This window comes from Euprymna scolopes, chromosome 11 (assembly GCF_053919585.1).
Source record: "Euprymna scolopes isolate OS-2025 chromosome 11, ASM5391958v1, whole genome shotgun sequence".
Lineage (NCBI taxonomy): Eukaryota > Metazoa > Mollusca > Cephalopoda > Sepiida > Sepiolidae > Euprymna > Euprymna scolopes.
Window position 1 is genome coordinate 17,523,549 of NC_136492.1, and position 24,894 is coordinate 17,548,442.

The 24,894-nt window shown below is 32.8% G+C and overlaps 1 protein-coding gene across 4 annotated transcripts in view; it reads right to left on the bottom strand.

Annotated features, from left to right (window-relative positions):
- The window catches only part of LOC145287777 (uncharacterized), a 175,599-nt gene that overhangs the window by 71,133 nt on the left and 79,572 nt on the right, over positions 1–24,894 (bottom strand). For all 4 annotated transcript variants that reach the window (XM_080135603.1, XM_080135600.1, XM_080135602.1 and 1 more), the window contains exons 6-8: positions 9,931–10,071; positions 7,544–7,670; positions 1,023–1,140 (exon numbers count right to left, since the gene is read on the bottom strand). In XM_080135603.1, coding sequence (XP_079991729.1) covers positions 1,023–1,140; positions 7,544–7,670; positions 9,931–10,071 — 386 coding nt within the window. The remainder of the gene's footprint in view (positions 1–1,022; positions 1,141–7,543; positions 7,671–9,930; positions 10,072–24,894) is intronic.

Consider the following 24,894-nt stretch of genomic DNA (forward strand, 5'->3'; position numbering starts at 1 on the left):
TTCTGTTTTTATTTTGAACAAAATCGTTCCTTCACTTTTGTCCAGTAGTTTATTTCCTCATTTGTCTTTTTCGCACTATTCTTATTAGTATTATTATTTAATTGGAATTCTTTGAGATGAGTATTGTTTATTAATTTTATTTATTGTGGACAATTACCCTTCGGGGCCCGTGGCGCAGTTGATAGAAACGTTGAATCTCTACGGTTCCAGGTAATGATTGTCTAAAGATAGCGGTTTCAATACCTACCCAAAGGCCGGCCAGAGGCTTATTTGCCCAAAACGTGGTGAGACGACAACAACTACGGAAGGCAGTAATTGCAATGAATGCAGTCAGGAGATTCAGAGTTCATATCCGTCACGGTTAGCACCTGACGAAGGCCAGAGGAATAGTTGGCCGAAACGTCGTGAACCAACGAATAAAAAATATGAGGATAATTGTCCGCAATAAATAAAATTAATGTTCTTATTAGAGTATGAAAAAGAGAAGCAGAATAGAACAGATTGGTTTGACGGGAGAGATCATGGGTAGAAGAAGACGATAGCAAGAAACATCCGTTAACATTCTGAATACCCAAAAAAACAAAAGCTAAATGGAGGCCATCTATGCTGTAGAACGGAGGAATAAAAAGGCCAAAGACCCTAGTGTTTTGATGTGATGTTTTGAATATAATAAACTAGTTATGACCAAAGTTTCATTTCATTCGGAAAAAAACACTAAGAAACGGGGCCTAATTAGAGTTGGGGTCCGTTTTTTTGGGGGGGTCACCCTGTATATATATATATATATATATATATATATATATATATATATATATATATATATATAAGGAATCATTGTTAAAAATAACAGAAATACCAGCTTAATTATATCTTTTTTACGTTAAAAAAATACAAATTTATGCTCCATATGTATCATAAACGCTTTCGATTCTTGGAGAACTTACAAATCCGTTGATCTATCAAGCTTCAATTTTGAAACGGCGTTATCACCGATAAGCTTTGGGATCGACGTGTACACTTACTTGATGGTAGTCTGACCGTATTCGTTGTCCCATCCGTAAGAAGGGAAATCCGTTGGCTTACCAAGAGTGACTTTGTTACTTTCCACGACTATAAATGGGTTCTCGGTAACCGCAGGAACTAAAAAGAAAAAAAAAAAGAGAAAAACATTTAAAGTCTTGAAAGAAAAGAAATACTAGACCCACTTATCCCAACCCCCTAAAAAAAAAACTACACATAGTCAACGCTTTGATTAGCAGTTATTTTTTTAATTAATTTTTATTTGATAAAATTTTCATTGCTAATCATTCATTAGTTTTTAAGTCATACACATATTTATACTTTGTTGTATTCGATCCTTATATTATGATCGCTACCAGTCATGATAAGAGCAACCGGGCTAATGAAAAAGAATTTCAAAAACTATTTGGCGAATATACTCGGTGAACCAAGTGCAAGAGAATTACAAACAATTGCACTTAAAAGAACGGTTAGAATCTTAAAAAGATCTCTCGGTTGGAGTAACTAAACCGACTGACTACAATATGGTTGTCTTCAAGTCCAATGTAAACAAGTTGTATATATATAAGGATATGGCGATCTTCTAAGGAAAAATAATTTCCAGGATCTCCAAGGTTGGAGAATAACCGTATTATCGTTATTAAATAAAAATAAAAAAAATCGACGTAAGTTTATAAGCGATAAAAATAACACAAAGTCGCCTGGCGTAACGGTTAGCAAACTCGACCATAATACATATGGTTTGAGGTTCGAATTCTAGAACAATCACGCTACACTGACGAACGGTAGATCACTGTTTACGTCCCAAAAAATATGGGCGATCTTCTTCAGTTTCCCTGCTTTCCAGCTGACTACAATATGATCGTCTTCAAGTCCAATGTAAACAAGTTTTTGATGAGTCATTCCTTTAAGTAATCCAATTTACCAAATTTACACTACTAACGATTACTACGACATTACCCCATTGACTACCATACACTCATTAACCATTATCTTTGAGTGGCCTCCAGGCCTTGATAAATGGTAACTCCTTTGTAAAAAAAAAAAAAAGAAAAAGATAGGAGAAAAACAGTTAACAGGAAGAGCGTTTCACAAGCATTCGATTCTTGGAAAGAAGTTACTGGAATAAGAAACTGTATTACAATGAAGTATCAGAGCGATGAATTGATGAAGACCAATGAGTCAAACGAGCGGGAACAAAGGAAGCGGTGAATAGATCAGAACATTCTGAAGAGCACATGTCATAATAGTAATTATTTTTTAGAAAAAAGACTGAGACTAGCAGCATCACGTCTATGAGGCTGCGATACGTTCTTGTACCTTATGGAGAACCTACAGATGGGACAGAGATTCTTCAACTCAAATATGACAAGAATACTCCATACTTGGTTTGATAGTAGATTTGTAGACAACAGAGAACAACGCCAGGTGTGAGAAAATGTTTAGAGCGATAGTGAGAACCAACTTCAAGAGAAGCAGAAAGGGCAATAGATCTGATGTATGGGCTCCAAAAAATATTTGATGAGAAAGAAAGATCAAGAAGTTTAAGAGCCATCCATATGAATCTTTGCAAGAAAGGGGACATGCCTACGATTGAAAGACCCGGGCTGTTTTAACTGGATTAAACCAAACAAGCCACAATCGAACGGAGGTTGTAGTGGGTAACAGGAATGCTTATTTGTAGACGATCACGTCTTCATGTGTAATTTAATGAATTGAATGGTAGTGATTGAAAAGCAAAAGGGCGCATAAAGATGACGAGAAAACATACTGATATATATATATATATATATATATATATATATATATATATATATATATATATATATATATATTTATAATAGTTGTTTATTGTTATATAAACATGCTCACACTCCGCTGCTACAAATAGCCACTTGTTTCAATCAAACAACAGATATCATCAGGCAGCGACTTTTCAAAAGTTCAATGAATAATGGATTTTTATTTTAGGTAGGAACTCTTTAAAAGTTGGAGTTAAAAAACTTAAAACACAGAACTTTAATTATAAGATGTAAAGAGGGAGGGGCAATTTAAATAAAGTTAAAAGATTATAATGGAGAGAGTGATTTAAAAAAAATAGAGAAAGAAAATAAATAGAGAAAGAAAATAGAGAGAAAAATATATATATAATATGGAGAGGAAAAGAAAAAAGATATAAATGGTTATTATAAAGAGAATAAGGACTAGAAGGGAAAAGAAAGAATGATGAGATATAGTTAAAGAGAGAAAGTAAGAATTTGGCAGTAAATAGAAAAAGAAAAAGATCTGCGTGTCAACCAATTTATGAACAATTATACAATTCAGTAATGAGACGTTATTACAAATACAAACAGAAAATACAATCTAAGCGTTAGAAATGAACATGTCAAAAAAGACAGCGGATGTATCCAACCAACATATTTATCATCTCACATACGTCCACGAGTAATATCAACGCAGTTCAAACATACGTCTACAATTAATTAAGCCCTTTATACTAAATGATATAAATTTAAAGTTTTCGCGTTTTTATTAAATAAATATATAAATAAAAGAAAAAAATAATAATGATAAAATATTAAAATTATTATTAATAATAATAATGATAGTAATAATAAAAATAATAGTAATAATAATAATAATAAGAAGAAGAAGAAGAAGAAGAAGAAGAAGAATAAACAGAATAAAATTAATATTTATTATCTTTTTAATATAACATATTTAGCCATAAGAGGGGATTAAATAAATTAAATAGGACTAATAATTATAAATAATAATCTACTAATATTTATGTATATAAAAAGAATACAATGCATATATATATATATACATACATATACACATACATACACATACATATACACATATATACATATACATATATATATACACATATACATACATATACATATACACACATATATATACACATGCATATAAGTAAAGGTGTAACTCTAAACTATTAAATTGAAAGTTTAAGCTAGTTAAGTATAAATATAAAGTCATATTAAATCACAAATTAATACAACTAAGAACATAGAAACAAGTACACTTGCATATAAATATATAAATATATTCAGGCAAAGAAGTAATTAAATCAACAAAATACTCAAAAGTAGCGACATACAGGTAGATAGTAACAAAATTAAAAATAATAAAATATATATGTATATACCCACAGAGAACCAACAGACATACAAATAAACATATATATATAAACATACATACAAAAAATACACAAATAAATGCACACAGTCATATACTAATATACAACAACGCACACACACATATATATACGCACACATAAATATGTATAATTCACATAAACTATATATATAGAAATACATATGAATACAAATTATTTGGTAAGAGTACAGATAGATGCATACACACATAAAAGCATACAAATGGATTGAATAAATATGGGAGGGTATACAAAATAATATAGAAATATATAAATCTAAGTACACACGGTCAAAAAATAAACGCATAGACACATACATATACACATAGACACGCAAGTATATAAGATAGGGGAAGTAAAGAATGAAATCAGGCGAGGAGAAAGTATATAAATAGTATTTTAATAAATTATAGAAATCAGTGACAATTTTTAATTTATTTAAATTTTATATCTAAACTAAATTACTTAAAAGATGGTTTTTATAATGTTCGCAATTAATTGAATTTTCGTGCTTCTTATTTAATAATTTATCTCTTTCTCTAAAAGTAAGTATAAATAATTTCTCATAAAGACATAGGTAGCAAGGTGAGTTTAAAGATGAACAGGTTTTAGCTTTCTTTAAAATTTTCCAATTTACTATTGGGAAGTAACCTTGCTCTACTAGTTCATTGTAATATTTAGACAAGGGAGTTTTATTTTTGTACTCATTATTTTCAAAAGAGCACTTGTGACCTGTAAATCTTTCTTTAAAATTGGTATTTGTAATTCCTATGTAATATTTTTTCAATTAGGATTTTCCTTAGTAGAAATAGTTGCTTTGTACACTACAGAAGTAATTTGACAATTTCCTTTAAGAGGACATTTTGATTTAATTCTACAGTCACACCCTTCGGTAGCAATGGGTGTGCTATTTTTGTTTAATATTTTGTTATTATGTTTTTTAATTATTTTTTCAAGGTTTTCATTACAGCTATAACTAAGTTTTATTGTATTTTTATTGAAAATTTTATGTAGTATGTTATTAATAGGGAAGTGCTTTTTAATTAAGTTTAAGAATTTCATTCCTAGATTTGTTTTAAGTTTCAGATTAAAAGGGGGATTGTACCACAGGATTTTTCTCTTACTGTTTCTATTTGTATTTGTGTTTGGGTGTGTTGGTTCTATGAACTCAATTTACGTGTTTTTGTATCCACTATCCTTAAGGGCCCTGTTATAGAAACATTTATGTTTATTAAATGTTTCAAGATTGGAAGAATTGTCACTGATTCTTTTACTAATGGATTTGGGGATATGCCTAATGATAGATTTTGGGTGATTTGATAGGGGGTGTACATAAATTGGGTTTGAGTTTTCCTTCCTATATGGTTGGTAGATGTCTTTCCTTAAATCAAAGTTCACATCCAAAAAATTTACAGTTTTAACATCTGATATAATATCCACTTTTAATTTAATTCTACGGAATTCATTTAATATAATCTTTTTGGTTCTTTCACATTTAGGGCCGTTGGATTGCTTTATGATCATCAGTCCATCATCACGATACAAGCCTATATCCATGACATTGATATCTTTGGTTAAGTTGTATAGTATGAATAGACCTACTAAGTCTGTCATTTCAGCAGAATCTAAAGACCCCATGGAAATGTCAAACAGGTCATTTTGATCTTTTTTCAACCACTGATCATTTCCACTAATCAATGTAGTATTTCTACATATCCGTATAATATAAACCCGAGTATATATATATATATATATATATATATATATATATATATATATATATATATAGTTAATAAAACATGTTAAAAACACTTTGAAAAAGAGTTGAAAAAAAACATGTTTTATTAACTGTTTGCTCGTATTATAAGCTCTATCTCCTATTTGGTTTTATCGAGCTTTTACATCTGGCTGAGATAACTTTATAAATATTAATTCTTTAATATTTATATTATACTTTAATTTTACCATCTTGGATCATTTTGGTAAATTTAATTGTAATTTTATATATATATATATATATATATATATATATATACATATATATATATATATATATATATATATATATATGAAAATCTTTCGAGGGGTGCAGAATTTAATGATGGCTACATGTAGACCAATATACATAATGATTATTTAAAAAATAAAAAATAAAAAAAATCAAAAAAATCTGGCCTTTATTTTAATTTTTTATTTTTTTAAATAATCATTATGTATATTGGTCTATATGTAGCCATCATATATATATATATATATATATATATATATATATATATATATATATATATATATATAAGTGAAAGAATGCCGATTTATTTACATAAATTTACATGAGAAATAATAAGAATATAGATAGAAAGAATAAGAGTCCGTTGAGAAATTAGTAACGTTACTTGCGATTGGTGAGAGGCTGACGGGTTAGTCAGGAGCGCTGGGTGGTGGCCGGTGCCAACCAAGAGCGGTTCTCGTTACATCTTGACTGGTCGAGAGTTCAGCAGAAAAAAGAGCGAGAGATGAAAGAGAAACGGTAAGTGACGTAGCTGTGTCGCTCTCCGGTTATCAGAGTTAAAATTAGAATCTTTAATTTTTCTTGGAGTCGTTTTGAACATTTTTTTATTCTCCAACAAAATTATTTAAAACGTTTAACATAAATCTTCAATTATTTTATCTATGTTAATCGTTTGGGATTTCATATCAATAAAATGTTTATTTTATTTTATATATTTTATATATTTTAAAACATGTTTTCATGATAGATGACTCAGACATCTATTCAAAAAAAAAATACTTCTGCATTCTCGATTAACACATTAATAGATTAACAGCTTGGTATTCATCAAAACAAAACGGCTTTATATCAATCACGCGTTTTACTCTTCATTTCTTTTTAATGTATTTTATTACAGTCGTCAGGTCATGATTCCTGCAAGCAAAAGCGACTTGGTAAAATTTCTATTTTCCGTTTTTTTTTTTTGTTGTTTTTTTTTTGTTACAGTTTTCTTGTCAGTTTGTTCAAGTTGGGATGGGGGCATCCTACCGAATGCCAAAGACTCACCCGCTATCTTATATATTCCAACAGAGATATCTTTTTTTAAAGATTCTAACCGCCCCTTTAAGTTCAATTATATATACTGAAGTGTTATATACTTATTTTGTTCGTTTTATGCATATCAGAATAATAGATCAGAAGTTTAGCAAAATCCATACATTTCGCATGTGAATATGAATACTTACTTAAACTATTCGTGCATGTATATTGCTATTTTTCGTTGTTTCTTCTAATATATTCTATACAATATTTCTTTCACGTAGCAAAGAATTCGTAATAAAATATACTACCTGATTTCACTGCAGCATACTTCCATCCAGCAGGTTTGACCACCATATAAATCGGAAGTTGACGAATGAGGACAGAAGAGGTTTCCAGGTGTATTCGTTCATGCTCAATTCCCATGAGGAGGGACCACTTGCAAAGAAATTGTTTTAAATAAATAAAATTGATATATGAGAGAGAGAAAGAGAGAGGGAAGGAGAGAGAGAGAGAGAGAGAGTGTGTGTGTGTGTGTGTGTGTGTGTGTGTGTGTGTGTGTGTGTGTGTGTGTGTGTGTGTGTGTGTGTGTGTGTGTGTGTGTGTGTGTGTGTGTGCGTGCGTGTTAATCCAAAAACATAAAGCGGTTTCTGCCGGGGAATATCAAGTAATCTAACGATTACTATTATGATCTTTTGTGATGTCAAGAAAATATGTATCAAAACGAAATATTTTACAAAGGAGTCGCCACTTATCAAGGCTCGTAAGCCACTCGATGATAAGGGTTAATGCGCGTACACTAGTCAATTGGAAAATGTCGTAGTAATTGTTAGTAATGGAAATTTGGTAAATTAGATGATTTAAGGAGGTGGCTCAACAAGAACTTGTTTACGTTGGACTTGAAGACGACCATATTATAGTAAGTTGGAAAGCAGAAAAACGGAACAGAGTTCCACGGGTGTGCAGTTCTAAGAAAGAAGCTTTGTTTATGGAATTTACGTTTAGGTTTAAGTACAGATTAAGAATGGGGAGAATTATTGATAGTGGTCTCAAGTAGACGACTGTTTTTCGTGAAAGTCAGGCCGGTGGAGTGGGGGGCATAGATTAGAGCTTAGACGAGCATTGCCATGAAAATAACGATAAAAACAAACTTGTAACATCTCTTCTGTAGGAAAGAATAAAAATACTATGCTGGAAATGTCTTAGGAATGTTAATGTAGTAATATTAAAACAAACAAGAATGTTAATAACTTAAACAATGGAGATAATTTTAGTGATGACATCACATGATCAGAATGTCACGTGAGTTAATGACACAATGGGATAGATTTTGACAGAAAGGCAGTTTAGTTTAGAATTTGGAAACAGACGGGCAAGTTAACACAAAAGAGATCGTCTCCGCGTTTGGGATACTGGGAGAAACTCTACTTTAGCATAATATAGAAAATTACACCGTCTTGCAACTCCGATGGAATGATAAGAATAAAGTTATATGAAATGTATAACCTATTGTTGTTTGGTTTCCTTCGGAGGGAGATGAACGTAAAAAATGAGAAAAGACGAAGACGCAACGGAAAGAGATATGTTATTTTATCCACTAGACGTCATACACTGTATATATCACAACGTTACAGAGTCATCAGTTATATGGATCCTGTTTATATACCGTTTGACCATACAACATCCTTAGTGTGAGAGCTCAATGCGAAGCAGATCATACATGGTGGTTAAAAGAAAATTATTTCAACCCAAAAACGAGCCTTTTCAAACGAGGTGGGCCAGTTAGATCAGCATCTGACTTACAATGCAAAAACTCACAATCGATATTCGTATTTATTACAAAAATAACTTAAAGGGGGTAAAAAAAAGTGAGGAAGAAAGGAAGGAATAATATCGTTGGGGGAAATAGTTAAGAAGTATAGAAATAAAGCCAGAAGGAGGAAGGGGAGGAGGAATTCAAATTGATTAGAGAGAGGACGGACGACAGACAGGTATACGGAGAGAAAGGAAAAAAAGGAAAAAGAGGGAAAAAAGAAAAAGAGAAAAATATAAGTCACTAAAACTGTCGATTAAGTGATTGTTACAATCTATCTATATATCTATAAAAGTGAGAATGTGTGTGTAAGGATACTTCTCAACCTATATACTCAACGAATTTTGATCAACAGACTTGAAATTTGGTAAAAAGAGTATTCAGACACGTGGAAAACTTTTTAATCCCTTTTCATCCGGAAAAAAGGGCTGCTAAGGGGTCAAAATTAAACAGTCGGTACGTGGAGGCCGTCGGATTTTTATCTGCTTGTCAACTGTTTCACGACTGCGCATGCGATAATCGTCCACATTATGTTAAGAATAAGAAGGCTTGAAAACACTTTTCGTATTCAGTTGGGCTAATGGTTATTGTACTTGACTCGCTGCCGTTAGGTTTTGGGTTCGATCTCAGCTCGAGTATTTTTTCTTGTTAGTACAAGAAATTAATTGTTTAAAAAAAAACATAAATCTCGAAGCATATGTCTCAGTTTCTTTCCGCTTTTTTTTTTTACTTAATTTTTTAAAAGACTTTAAAGTTATGTTTAATACGTTTATTTCTGTTCACAAAAAATAAGAAATGTGCATTAATTAACATGTAATATTTATGCGTATTTTACGACCGAGCAACGCCGGGCGGCCTGTCCTGCTAGTAATAAATAAAACATACCCACGGACTATCCATTGTGATCGGCAATTTCAATGCTGTTGTCTCAATAACGTCTAAGATGAGGTTTTTCACCTGACGTCGGTAATCGACAACATCCTTCACCACGGGCCACTCCAAGCATCCGCTTATCCGATAACTACTCTGAAATGATGAGAACATCTTTTTAATAATTCTATATAAACAAAAATAATATAAAATAAAATAAAAAAAACAGTAAAATTTATGAGACTTCTACTGCTTTTGGTGCTTCTTCTTTATAAGACCAAAATTCAAAATTTGAAATATCCAATTTCAATTAAAATCAATGGTATCTACTTAATTGACATGTCGTAGTAAGAAACATATACAAAAATTACGAAAAATGATAAGTTAGAAAATTAATTATTAATGAAAACCGTTTCCGAAGACAATTAGCGAACACTGAGTTTTGCTAAATTGGCTTAAAATCATCAGTTTTTAGAAAATAATTATCTTTTGTTACGATTCGAGCTCTCTTGTTTATTTCTTTTTTTTTTTTTTTTTTTTTTGCAAAACTCAATTTTTCGCTAATTGTCTTCGAAAACTGTCTCCATTAATAATTAAATAAATAAATAAATATTTAAAGAAAGAAGTTGAATAGAAAAGCAAACGATTATAAAAATTTCTGAAACTTTTACTGCTTTTGGCGTTTCTTCGTTATAAGACGGAAATTTACAACTCAAAATGCCGTATATTTCGGCGTATAAGACGACCCTTAAAGTTAAAAATCATCTTTAAAAACCAATATTTCATAAGATACTGGGTGTGTCAATCTCTAGCCTAGGCTAAACAAACATGGTTCCGTGATTTAGAAGTCGTCTTATAAAACCGATATATGATGAATTTATTAACATTTGCTCCAATTTTGTACCTCGTCTTATCTAATGATCGCCTTATACGCCGAAATATACGGTATTCAATTAAAACCAGCAACATCTACTTAATTGTCGTGTCGCAGTAATAAACATATCACATAAGGCATAATCACCTTGACACACCGATTCGGACATTTCATTTTCCCAAATAAAATAAGTACCGTGACAAAATGTCCGATTTATACTTACCGTGGTTGGGATCAGTAAGTGAGAAGTTTGCCAACCAAATCAGCTCAACAGTGGAAAGATGCTATTTTGCTTAAATTATACGTGTTCAGTTCTTTACGAACCGTTAATGGTATTTTGTTGCAAAGACGTTCTAACCCCCACCACCACCATAATAATAATGTAATTTATGAATTTAAATGTAGTTGCAGTGCTGACTACGTGGATTGGACGTCGTGAAGACTTCATAGTAGAGTCCAAAAATACGTACCTAGCAAAATCAGGAATGAGACTTACCTACCAACGGACGTTCTTATTAATACATCCGGGTTTTCTAGAGCTGATCATTTGCTTAAAAACCTGGCATGTGCCACGAACTTTAAAACTGACTCATCCACTATTCTGAGTCATGCTCATTCGACCTATCATCTGTAGATCTTAAAGACAATTCATGTTCGCTGGAAGAAGCCTTCTCTCTGAAAACAGAGGGAATGTCTCTTAGGTTTGAAAGTGATCAGTCTCTAGATGATATCATACGTGTGTCCCGGGTTTTTCTTCTTTTTTTTACATTATATCGCTATATTTTAAACGTATCGCCTCTATTTAACTCGATCTTTTAAAAAAAAACAAAAAGAAAAGAAGGAAATCCCTCGAATAAATGAGTACTAAACTGATCGGATAGCTTCCCCGATGATTTTTTTTTTAATTTTAATTTTCAACTTTTCCTCATGATCATCAAAACGGACCTTCCTGTCATGATTGCAATAATGAGATTTTGTACCCCGGATATATATATATATATATATATATATATATATATATATATATATATATATATATATATATATATATATATAAGTAACTTTTTGGTACAGCAGAATGGAAGGAGAAATTTCAGAGGAAACATAATTTAATTTAAATACCAAAAAAACAAGAAATGGGCAGGTGAAATTAAAATTTTCCCTAAGGCCTTATCGTCTGACCCTTCTTTGATAAACTTCATATTGTTAAAAGGATTTCTTCTGCTACTCAACGTTGTTTTCCAGCTACTATGCTTAGAGTAGTTTACACAACTCGAACCTTTTTCTCTTCTTTTCGTAAAGATGTTTTGCCAACCATTCAAAAGAACTCTGTTGTTTATAAATTCGTTTGTCAGTGTGGAGCTGACTACGTTGGCAAAACATCCCAAAGATTAGAAATGAGAATATCCCAACATATCCCTCGGGATATTCGACTACACCAGGTTTCGAGAGCATCCGGGCACTCCCAGGCTCATGAGTCTGCCATTGGCGATCACCTGTTGAGTATAAATAGGTGTGCCGATCAATATTCCGATGGGTGGTTTTCTGTTTTATACAGTGCTAGGTCGAACTATCATCTCAATATCATTGAGGCGTTAGTTATTAACAACTCTCGACCTAGCCTGTGTAGACAAAAGATTCTGAGACATCAGTTGGAGATATTCATTGATTTAAAACCACCTGAACAGTGAGAATTTTTTTTTTTTTTTTTTTTTTTTTCTCCACTGTTCTTCCAACTGAAACCAAAATTCCCCTCTTCCCTCATTCGTTTTCTTAGTTTTTAATCTATCATTCTGACGTTTCCTCTTAGAGGGTCAGACGATAAGGCCTTAGGGAAAATGTTAATTTCACCTGCCCATTTCTTGTTTTTTTGGTATTTAAATTAAATTATGTTTCCTCTGAAATTTCTCCTTCCATTCTGCTGTACCAAAAATTTACTTACATATTTTCGAGGTCGGTACAACTCACAATTTATCAAAACGTTAAACAAAGTTATACGTATTAAAAATAAGTTAATCGTTTTGAAGTGTAGGATGGAATTTCTTAAATCTTGCCGCCTAAATCATGTTGCTCCCGGTTATATCTGCCATCGTATTTCTAAAATTAAATGTAGAAATACGTTGGCAGTTCAACGTGTTTTCCTACAAGATGAAATCCTGTTTAATTCTGATACATATAATTCGTTACGTAGTAAACACCTTTTTCTTTGGGCCATGGTTTGGAAAGAACTATCTTTCTTTGATAAACTCCGTTTTTCTAGGTTTTTATCCATCGGCGATAATTTTACCCGTATTAAATGTACTTCTTCTTATGATAAATATTTAAAAAAAATTAATTACTAAGAAGTTTGGGATTATAACAAATTTGGATAAACATATATTTAATTATTCTTCTCATGTTTTGTCCAATACAGAAGAATTTGTTTTATCTGCTGGCTTACAATTTTGCATTCCTCCCCCTTCTGTTGATAAAATCTCAGTATTTAGTGAAATTGAATTATTGTATACTCAATTAAAACACCATTCGCCTATCTCTACTGATGAATTAACTAGTGTTAAAATTCAGTTGGGCGAATTAGGTCGGAGGTTTTCTGCCATAAATACTAAATCTAGTGATTTTGTTTGGCAGAAAAATCATTTTGAAGCGGCAAAATTAATTAGGTCTAATCCCGACATTTACCTTTCTCGCCCGGATAAAGGATCGGGCGTTGTTATACTTAACAAAACGGATTATATCTCCAAAATGTTACAAATCTTGGACGATAAAAGTAAATTTCTCCGTTTGGGTGATTTAAGCCATGATGATACTTTTCGTATGGAAATAAAAATCCAGAAAAGATTTCTTCAACTTCATAAAAGCGAATTTATTTCTAAGGAGATTTATGATAGAATCCGACCCATCGGTTCTCAAAGGCCTAGAATGTACGGTTTACCCAAGGTCCATAAACCCAACATTCCTTTGCGACCCATTTTATCTATGTTGGGTTCTGCACAACACGAACTTGGTAAATGGCTAGTTGATCTTCTTAAACCTGTGCTTTCTTTTTATTCGGTCCATTGTATCTCTGATTCTTTTCAATTCGTATCTCAGATACAAAAATTACCTTTATCTAAAAATACCGAGTTCTTGGCTTCCTTTGACATTAATAGTCTTTTTACTAATATACCTTTGGATGAAACCATTGGTATTTGTGCTGACTATCTATACCGTGGCCCCTTAAAATCTCCACAATTTCCTGAACGAATTTTCGTTGAACTAATGGAACTTGCTACTAAATCAGTCTCCTTTAGTTTCAACAACATTATGTACCGTCAAATTGATGGGATATCTATGGGTAGCCCTCTTGGTCCTTCGTTAGCCAACATTTTCGTTGGATTTTTGGAAAACGAATTATTTTCCAAAATTACTAAGCCAGCATTCTACACACGCTACGTTGATGATACTTTTGCATGCTTTCCCTCTCGGAGCGAAGCTGAACAGTTTCTTCGTCTTCTTTGCAACCTGCATCCATCTTTACAATTTACTATGGAGGTTGAAGACTGTAGCTCTCTCCCATTCCTCGACGTTCGTGTTTCTAAAGTTGGTACTACGTTTGAGACCTCTGTTTATAGAAAACCTACATTTACAGGGCTCTATCTTAATTGGTTTTCTTTTGCCCCTCAGTCTAGAAAAATAAACCTCATTAGCGCTCTTACGCATCGTGCACTTATGATTTGTTCACCAAACCGTCTTGATACGGAACTTGGTGAAATCACAAATATTTTTCTTAATAATGGATATCCCATTAATATAATAAAATCTACTATTGAACGTAAAATTACTACATTTAATAGCGGTAAACATATTGGTCCATCACGGTGTCCCATTTATCTAAAATTACCATGGTTGGGTCCTGATGGCCTTCATATTGTTAAAAGGATTTCTTCTGCTACTCAACGTTGTTTTCCAGCTACTATGCTTAGAGTAGTTTACACAACTCGAACCTTTTTCTCTTCTTTTCGTAAAGATGTTTTGCCAACCATTCAAAAGAACTCTGTTGTTTATAAATTCGTTTGTCAGTGTGGAGCTGACTACGTTGGCAAAACATCCCAAAGATTAGAAATGAGAATATCCCAACATATCCCTCGGGATATTCGACTACACCAGGTTTCGAGAGCATCCGGGCACTCCCAGGCTCATGAGTCTGCCATTGGCGATCACCTGTTGAGTATAAATAGGTGTGCCGATCAATATTCCGATGGGTGGTTTTCTGTTTTATACAGTGCTAGGTCGAACTATCATCTCAATATCATTGAGGCGTTAGTTATTAACAACTCTCGACCTAGCCTGTGTAGACAAAAGATTCTGAGACATCAGTTGGAGATATTCATTGATTTAAAACCACCTGAACAGTGAGAATTTTTTTTTTTTTTTTTTTTTTTTTCTCCACTGTTCTTCCAACTGAAACCAAAATTCCCCTCTTCCCTCATTCGTTTTCTTAGTTTTTAATCTATCATTCTGACGTTTCCTCTTAGAGGGTCAGACGATAAGGCCTTAGGGAAAATGTTAATTTCACCTGCCCATTTCTTGTTTTTTTGGTATTTAAATTAAATTATGTTTCCTCTGAAATATATATATATATATATATATATATATATATATATATATATATATATATATATATATACATATGATGATGATGATTGACGATGATTTTCTTATATATACATACATATATATATACATATATATACATACATATATACATACATATATATAGATACATATATATATACATATATATACATACATATATATATACATATATATACATACATATATATACATATATATATACATATATATACATGCATATATGCATACATATATATAGATACATATATGATGATTGCAACGTCTTGTCAGACGAGAGCCACTCCCTCAGTCACTAAAAGTCCATATGCCCGAATATGACGTTTTAGCCCTGCCAGCGACTTGCACACCCTCAAGCAGACATGACACTGAAAACGCTCACTGATTTGTATGAGACTAACAGCAGCGGAACCTGTATCATCGTGGGCTTTCATGTGATTAACAAAACCTGCCTTCGACAACAGAGCCCGATCACACACCTTACAGATCCAGAGATCTCCATGGTTGGGCGGCAAGGTTTGGCATTTCCTACATGCTCTCTTAAGCTTCTCTCGGTCTATTTTGGCTGCTTCATAGTGTTCTGCACCCCTGTATATCAGTGTCCTCCACTGCTTGCGATCATACGCTAGGGACTCCCAACTGTCAACAGGAATATGAAAGCTCACCAGACTCTCCTTGACGCTATCACGAAAACGTTTTTTGGGCTTTTGCTGGTGTCTTTTCCCAAGAAAGAGCTCACCATAGAACAATTGTTTTGGGAAACGATAGTCTTCAAACCGGATGAGATGACCCGCCCAACGCAACTGGTTCTTAATAACAATGGTAGCAATACTGGTTGTTTTGGCCTTTTTTAAGACATATGTATCAGGGACAAAGCTATACCACTTTAACCCAAGAATGTGTCTAAGGCAGTGCTGATGAAACCTCTCGAGCAATTCTATATGTGTCCGGTACAAGGTCCAAGTTTCAGATGCGTAGAGTAGGGATGGTACTATACATGCTTGATATACTGAAATTTTAGTTGTCAGAGTTAGATCACCGTCAGACCAGACTCTATCTTGTAACCTTCCAAAAGCATTAGATGCCTTGCTGATTCTCTGTCTTATTTCCGCATTAAGAAGGCCATCATTTGATAAGGCACTCCCAAGGTAGACAAAATTTTTTACGACTTCAAGGCGCTTTCCACAGACGAAGATATCAGGTTCCACATACAGATCATTGGGAGCGGGAGTGTACATGACTTTAGTTTTATTAATGCTGTCAGTTCGAAGCAGGTACAAGCATTTGTAAAGAGGTCTATCACTAGTTGCATATCTACTGGGGAGTGTGTTACCAGGTCAGCATCATCAGCATACAACAGTTCCCTAACAAGTCCATCACTAACAAGTGTTTTGGCTTGGAATCTTCTGAGGTTGAACACCTTTCCAGTCGTTCGGAATCTAATATAAACACCCATATCACAATCGTGGAAACCATACCAGAGCACAGCAGTCAAATAGAGCGAAAACAATGTTGGTGCAGCTATATCACCCTGCTTCACATCATTATCAATGGGGAATTCTTCCGAAAGCTGACCATTGAAGTTGACGCGACCTTTCATACTATGATGAAGTTGCTTGAACTTGTCTGTAAAAGCAGGTGTACAGCCAAATTCTTCCAGAACTTTCCAGAGAGCCTCACGGTTGACTGTGTCAAACGCCTTGGTTAAGTCCACAAACACCTGGCAAAGAGGCATACGCTGTTCAATACATTTTTCCAAGAGCTGTCTAGCAGAAAACACCATATCCACAGTTCCTCACCCACCTCTGAAACCAGACTGGGATTCCGAAAGGATATTAGGACATACATACTTTTCCAATCGGTTTAGCAATCTTGGGCAACCGAGTCACCCTGCCATACTGACAGTATCAAAGAGTGGACCACACAATGTACATTGACACCACCATGTATCAGTAGCTCAACAGGGATGCCATCCAGCCCAGGGGCTTTGTTCAAGTTTATCTGTTTTATGCAGTCAACTGTTTCCACAAGAGTCGGTTCAACATCAAGTTCCGGACAAAAGGAACATTGAGGGATACTTTCTATTGCAGCAACATCAACATTGGATGGGTTATGAAAAAGATCATGAAAGTGTTCATGCCATCGATGCTTAATTTCATCTGAGGTTTTCAGCAAGGTTTTCCCGTCCTTCGCCAGGAGTGGTGTAGTTGAAGAGGATTTCGGACCATAAGCCTGATGAAGCAAAGTGTAGAATGTCTTGATATTTCTATGATCGTAGGCAGTCTGAATCTCCCTGGAGAGGTTAGACCACCATTTGTTTTTTATTTGGCACACACAACACTGAACCTCACTCCAAACAGAAGAAAAGTGGGCAGCGAGCGCTGGCTCATTCATATATGCATACATATATATAGATACATATATATATACATATATATACATACATATACATATATATACATACATATATATATACATATATATACATGCATATATACATATATATACATACATATATACATATATACATAAATATATACATATATACATAAATATATACATATATATACATACATATATATGCATACATATATATATACATATACATTCACATACATATACATCCACATATATATACATGCACATATATGTACACACACATATATATATACGCACACATATACATATACACGCATATATATACATATATGTACATATATATACATATATATACACGCACATATATACATACATATATATACATACACACATATATATACATAGACACATATATATACACACACATATATACACATAGACACATATATATACACACACATATATACACATATATATACACACACACACATATATATACATATATATACACGCATATATATACATATATATACATATATATACACACATGTATATACACACACACACATATATATACATATATATACACGCATACATATACATATATATACATATATATACACACATGTATATATACATATACATACATACATATATATATATAGATATATGCATATATATATACATATATGTATACATATATATACATATACATACATATACATAGATATATACATATATATACATATATATATACATACATATATATACATATATATACATATACATACATATGTATACATATATATACATATACATAAATATATTTATATACATATACATAAATATATATATACATATACAAAAAATATATATATACATACATATATATACATATATATACATATATGTAGATATATATCTACATATATATATACACATATACATATATATACATATATATACATATCCATAAATATATATACATTCATATATATATACATATATATACATATATATATGCATATATATATATGATGATTGAAACGTCTTGTCAGACAGATGCCACTCCCTAAGTCCACGACGATGACCTTTTTTTAGTCCTGCCGGCGACTTCACACGCTCAAACAGACATGGCATTGAAGACGGTCATTGGCATACATACTGGTATCCCGCTTTATGTTTTTTTTTTTTAATCAGAGAGTTGTTTCACCCAGAGGGTTTGCCTTCACCAAGGCTTTTGGGAGCCCTCTCAACCCCACCCCACACACACATGAAAATAAACGTACACACACATACAGATGAACGCATATATTTATTCATATATATATACATATATATATATATATATACATATACGTATATGTCTACATATATATACATACATATATACACATACATATACATATATACATGTACATATATATACATATATATATACATATATATATATATACATACACCTACATATATATATATACATATATATATATATGAAATAAAATGGAGGTGGAAGGACCTGGATACTCAACGTTTCGCCCGATTTATGCGGGCTTCTTCAAGAGGGATGGTTATGCGGGCTTCTTCAAGAGGGATGGTTATATATATATATATAAATATATATACATATATATATATATATATGATGATTGCAACGTCTTGTCAGACGATTGCCACTCCCTCAGACACTTATCCATGAGCCCAAAAATGACTTCCATCGCCACATGACCATTTTAATAGACAAATGCCCGAGGGAGTATCTATACACAGATGATGTTACAGAGTCTTAGCTTTGATACGACAGCAAAGTTTCTCTCTCTGTTCAAAATGTTGAGATTCAGCAACAAGCAAGAGCAAGATAGCCAGCAACAAATTAAACTGCAGACCAGCTTAATGCGGGTACTGGTCTCACGCTTTATGGTTTTTTAAATCAGAGATTTGCTTCTCCTAGAAAGGTTGCCTTCACCACGGCTTACGGGAGCCCTCTCCACCCCAATACACATATACACACACACAAATACACAAGATAGCCAACAACAAGTGAAACTGCAGAACATCTTAATGCGGGTACTGGTCTCCCGCTATATGGCTTTTTAAATCAGAGGTTTACTTCTCCTTGAAAGCTTGCCTTCACTACGGCTTACAGGAGTCCTCTCCACCCCAATACATACATACACACACGGTTTATTCGCCCTTTGTATATACATATATATACATATATAATATATATATATATATATATATATATATATATATATATATATATATATATGCATTTTGCCCATGTGTGTGTATTAATATATGTATCTTATTATATACCTTCTAACTCATATCATGTGCTCTTTGGTCTGTATCTATTTATATATTCGGAACAGGATTCCATCTCTAAGTTTACGTATGCATTATGTGGATGTTTTATTTTCTATATACCTATGCGTATGTAACTGTGTGTTGCCATTTAATTTTATTTTTATATTTATTTTTTTTTTTAGATTATATATATTTTTTTATATTTTATAATTTTTATAGTGTTGTTACTATGGATTCTCTTGTTATTAGGGGGTCACAGGATAAAGGGAGAGCTCAGTTCTAGCCTGTTATTCAGGGAAGGTTTGTGTTTGGAAATGAGGAGTGCTTCAGCAATTCTAAGATTTCCAAGGTTTCTGACTAAGGCAAGGATACTAACGCAAATGTTACTGTTGCATGAGATTCTAGTGTGTATATGTTCTTTAATGCGGTGGTGTAGTGGTCTAGTGGTACTCCCAATGTAGGATTTGTTGCATTTAGTTCATTGCAGGTCCTAGACCACATGGGTGTGCAAACATAAGCCTGTATTTGGGATGGGGCAGTTGGATAGGGTGCAAGCGTCGGGTGTATGTGGTGAGTGTTTCCGGGTTAGGTGCTGTCTTAAGGTGGTGCCGATGTGGATAAGTTGTATGTCTAGCTTCTCGTGGTGTATGGCTCTACAGATAGCTGAGGAGATTCTATCGGTGAAGAAGGGGAGCTTGAGAAAACAGGTATTTGAGAGAGTTTGGCGTTGGTGTTTTTTTTTCTTTTACTGAATGAAGATAAGGGGGGATTGGGATAGCCGTTTATGGAGAAGGTGTGTAGGAAGTTGTTACTGCGCCGAATTTTGTCGGGTGTGTTAGTGCACTTGTTGTGTATGCGTGAAATCTCTGTATGTGCATAGCTCAGTTTGTCTGAGGGGTAAGGCGGATCTAAAGTGTACAAACAAACGTCTGCAGGCTGATTTCCTGTAGAATTCTGTACATTTTCCTTGATGTTAAGTTTGAAATCAAGGAGTGAGAGAGAGCCAGAGTTGTCTGGGTGTTCTATGGTAAACTGCAGGTGGAGTTCAGTATTGTTAAATGTGTTAAATTTTCCGTTCATCTCTTGGGGAAAGAATCCTTTTTCTCCCTCTACCCTCTAAACTCATAACGTGGCCTTGCGATTTGAACTTGTTTATTATGGCTCTAACAGTGGATTTGGGAAGGTTTAGCTTCTTTGAAATCTTATCATAGCCCTCCCCATTGGTATGGCATGCTACAACAAGCTTCCTGACGTCTTCGCTGTGTTCCTTAGTTTTAACCATGGCGATTGAAAATTATAATTTAGTCACTTATAATAGTTTAAATAAATCGCTATCTAAAAATTATCTGAAAAAAATTATTCACTGAATTAGCGTTAAACAAGCATAATATGGCTATAAAAAAGTTCAGAAAGCACGTAAACCGGAAATTGATTGATATTATACTGATACTAAAAGAAAAACAAAGCCGTGCCAATAATTTTGAACAAGGGTTTTTTGCAATTATGTTTGTTGTTCCTTTGTTATTTATTTTTTCTAAAATCCGATTGCTGCATCGGAAAGGCCAGTTAAAAATACATAATATACTTTGTTATTTTCTTTAATTTAATCCCTTTTTTAGAATTTATTAGACAAAATTTAACTTTTATTTTACCGTGCCAATAAATATGATCATCACTGTATATATATATATATATATATATATATATATATATATATATATATATATATATATATATTAGTGATGGGACGATTCCAATTTTTTCCCCGATTCCAATACGATTACCGATTCCATACTGAATTCCCGATTCCGATACAATTACTGATTTCGATTCTTTATAAATCTCTAAATATTTAACCATAAAAGTGTTATTTTGTCCCGATTACCGTAAAAACACATCTTAAATGTGCCTATATTTTCTCAAACACACTTGTGAGGGAGTGATCCAGAGATTTTAGTCTTACTGGAAGCTTAAATCAATAAATATTTATTATTTTATCATTACTACAAGCAGTGGAAGATGTTTCTTAAACCAAAATCAAATAAAAAAGATCATTTTAGGAATCGGTTTAACATTAGAACATATGCTAAAACATTTCTGATTCCGATACCCAAAAAAACTCTGATTTTCCGATTCCCGATTCCAATTAATCCTTCCAACACTAATATATATATATATATATATATATATATATATATATATATAGTAAATGACAAAAAACTATATTCCAAAATTCATGGTGTTGACCATCTTATAATTTATTCCTTTAATTCAGTTGACAATATTTATTTGCACGAATTTAGGGTTTAGTGATTTTGTTTGATAAAATTCAAAATGGCACAATGGAAAAATAAAAAGGTATTCAAATTTTTCGGATTTTAATCATGTCAAATCACACTTCATTTCCTTTTGACGGATTGATTGTTGCTATTTCTTCTGATGAGTTAAGGGCATAATAGATTCACTGATTGATATAATAATTAAGTGATTGATTTTGCGCTACGAAACATATACTGTCAAGAATTGTAGAAGTTAATTGAATTAAAGGAATAAATTATAAGAAGGTCAACATCATGAATTTTGGAATATAGTTTTTTGTCATTTATTCTCTATATTGCTCTGTAATTACATTGAGCTTCTTAAATAAGGATTGGTATACGTTATAAGAAAATATATTTCTACAGAATATATATATATATATATATATATATATATATATATATATATATATATATATATACTAAAAGGTAACCCGACGTTGCCCGGGATTGAATGATGTTCAACGAATGTTTTATGCTTCCATATTTTTATTGTCATCGAAAATAGTGAAATCGCTCATTTTTTAATCAAATCGATTGATTGCCTGCTCTAGTTAGGGACACATCGTAGTGCATTAAAATGAAGTTTCGCATGCCTCCCCACATTTACTTAGTTCATGATTAATTGCACTGTAGAGAACCTACTGCTGATATTATGAAATTATTTTATATATAATGGCTGAATTTAAATTTATATTGAGAATATCAAGTATCATGGTTCAATTGTGCTCTAAACCGAACGCGTCCCTGTCATATCAAAGAACCGACTATTAACTATAGATACTGTACCTTTCTGTTTGTGCAGTAATAAACCGTCTCAAGTGCACCTGTGATGTTAAGCTGTATAAGGTGTTAACTTTGATCAAAATTGCCTGTTACTTCCTTCATCGGATTATATCGATTATCGATAATTATCGAAGACATTCCAATACAAAACCTATCTAGGATCACTATCAGATACATAAAGTACATTTGTGTAAAATTTCATAAAAATCGGCCTCACCTAAAATGAACGAACACGCACGCACACACAATGTTCATTTATATATATGTGTGTGTGTGTGTGTGTGTGTGTGTGTGTGTGTGTGTGTGTGTGTAACTAAACAGATAAAACGGTAATAAAAAATAAAACGTATATATATATATACACACACACACACACACACATATATATATATATAAATATATATATATGCAACTTTGTCTGAGTGTAAGTTCGCTCCTTATAGACTCCGAAACGGCTGAACAGATTTTCTTTAAAATTTACATGTCCCATGTTACCGCTTAGCAACAATGATAGAACAATGGACCGTAAATATTCTATTGTTTTTTTTCTTTTTTTTTTCTTTTTTGTTTTTTGGGGGTTTTTTTTTGTTTGTTTTTTTTTTTCATGACGTGGTCTGTAGGCTTAAACTCCGCACGTAAATTTCTTAATTTTCCTTTCATTAACTGCAAAGAATTTTAGATACTTGAAAAAAGTTTATATGAAATAATTTTATAAAAGAAACAGTAGGTTCTCTAGAGTGCAATGTAGAATAACATATTTTTTGGACTAAGTTACTGCATGGAGGCATGTGGGGCTTCCTCTCGGGCAATTTCACGTATTTTGATGACAATAAATATATAGGAGTGTGAGATATTCGCTGATCATCATTCAATCCCGGGAAACGTCAGTTTTCCCTGTTAGTATATATATATATATATATATATATATATATATATATATATATATATATATATATATATATATATATATATAACGATATTTTATTACTTTTTTATTCTGATCTTTGTCTAAAAAAGAAATATGAGAAACCGGGTAATTAATGCTTAAATGTAAACATTGAAACGCATGCAGTTAAACAAACTCGATTTACACAATGGGCTAAGTCTGATCAATCTCAAAACGCAATTAGAATAACTATAACCTATAAACAAGGCCATAAATAATAGGAAATACGACCCATTATAAAATCTGGTTGGTTTTTTTATGACTAACGTAAAACAATTGTTTGTTTATCTCTAGTTTGCAAAGAAAAAGGTCGCTGTAGAAATTCGATTCAAGATGAAACCTATAATGAATAAGCTGATATAACTATTTCTGGAATAATGGACTTGTCCACAGACTATGCATATTGTTAAATCTAGCGCATAACCGTTCGCGCCATTTATTTGATCACTGCTGGAAAAATGGTGGGATCGTTCTACCGCTCCAGTAGATACCTCACTGCTAGAAAAATGGTGGGATCGTTCTACCGCTCCAGTAGATACCTCACTGCTAGAAAAATGGTGGGATCGTTCTACCGCTCCAGTAGATACCTCACTGCTAGAAAAATGGTGGGATCGTTCTACCGCTCCAGTAGATACCTCACTGCTAGAAAAATGGTGGGATCGTTCTACCGCTCCAGTAGATACCTCACTGCTAGAAAAATGGTGGGATCGTTCTACCGCTCCAGTAGATACCTC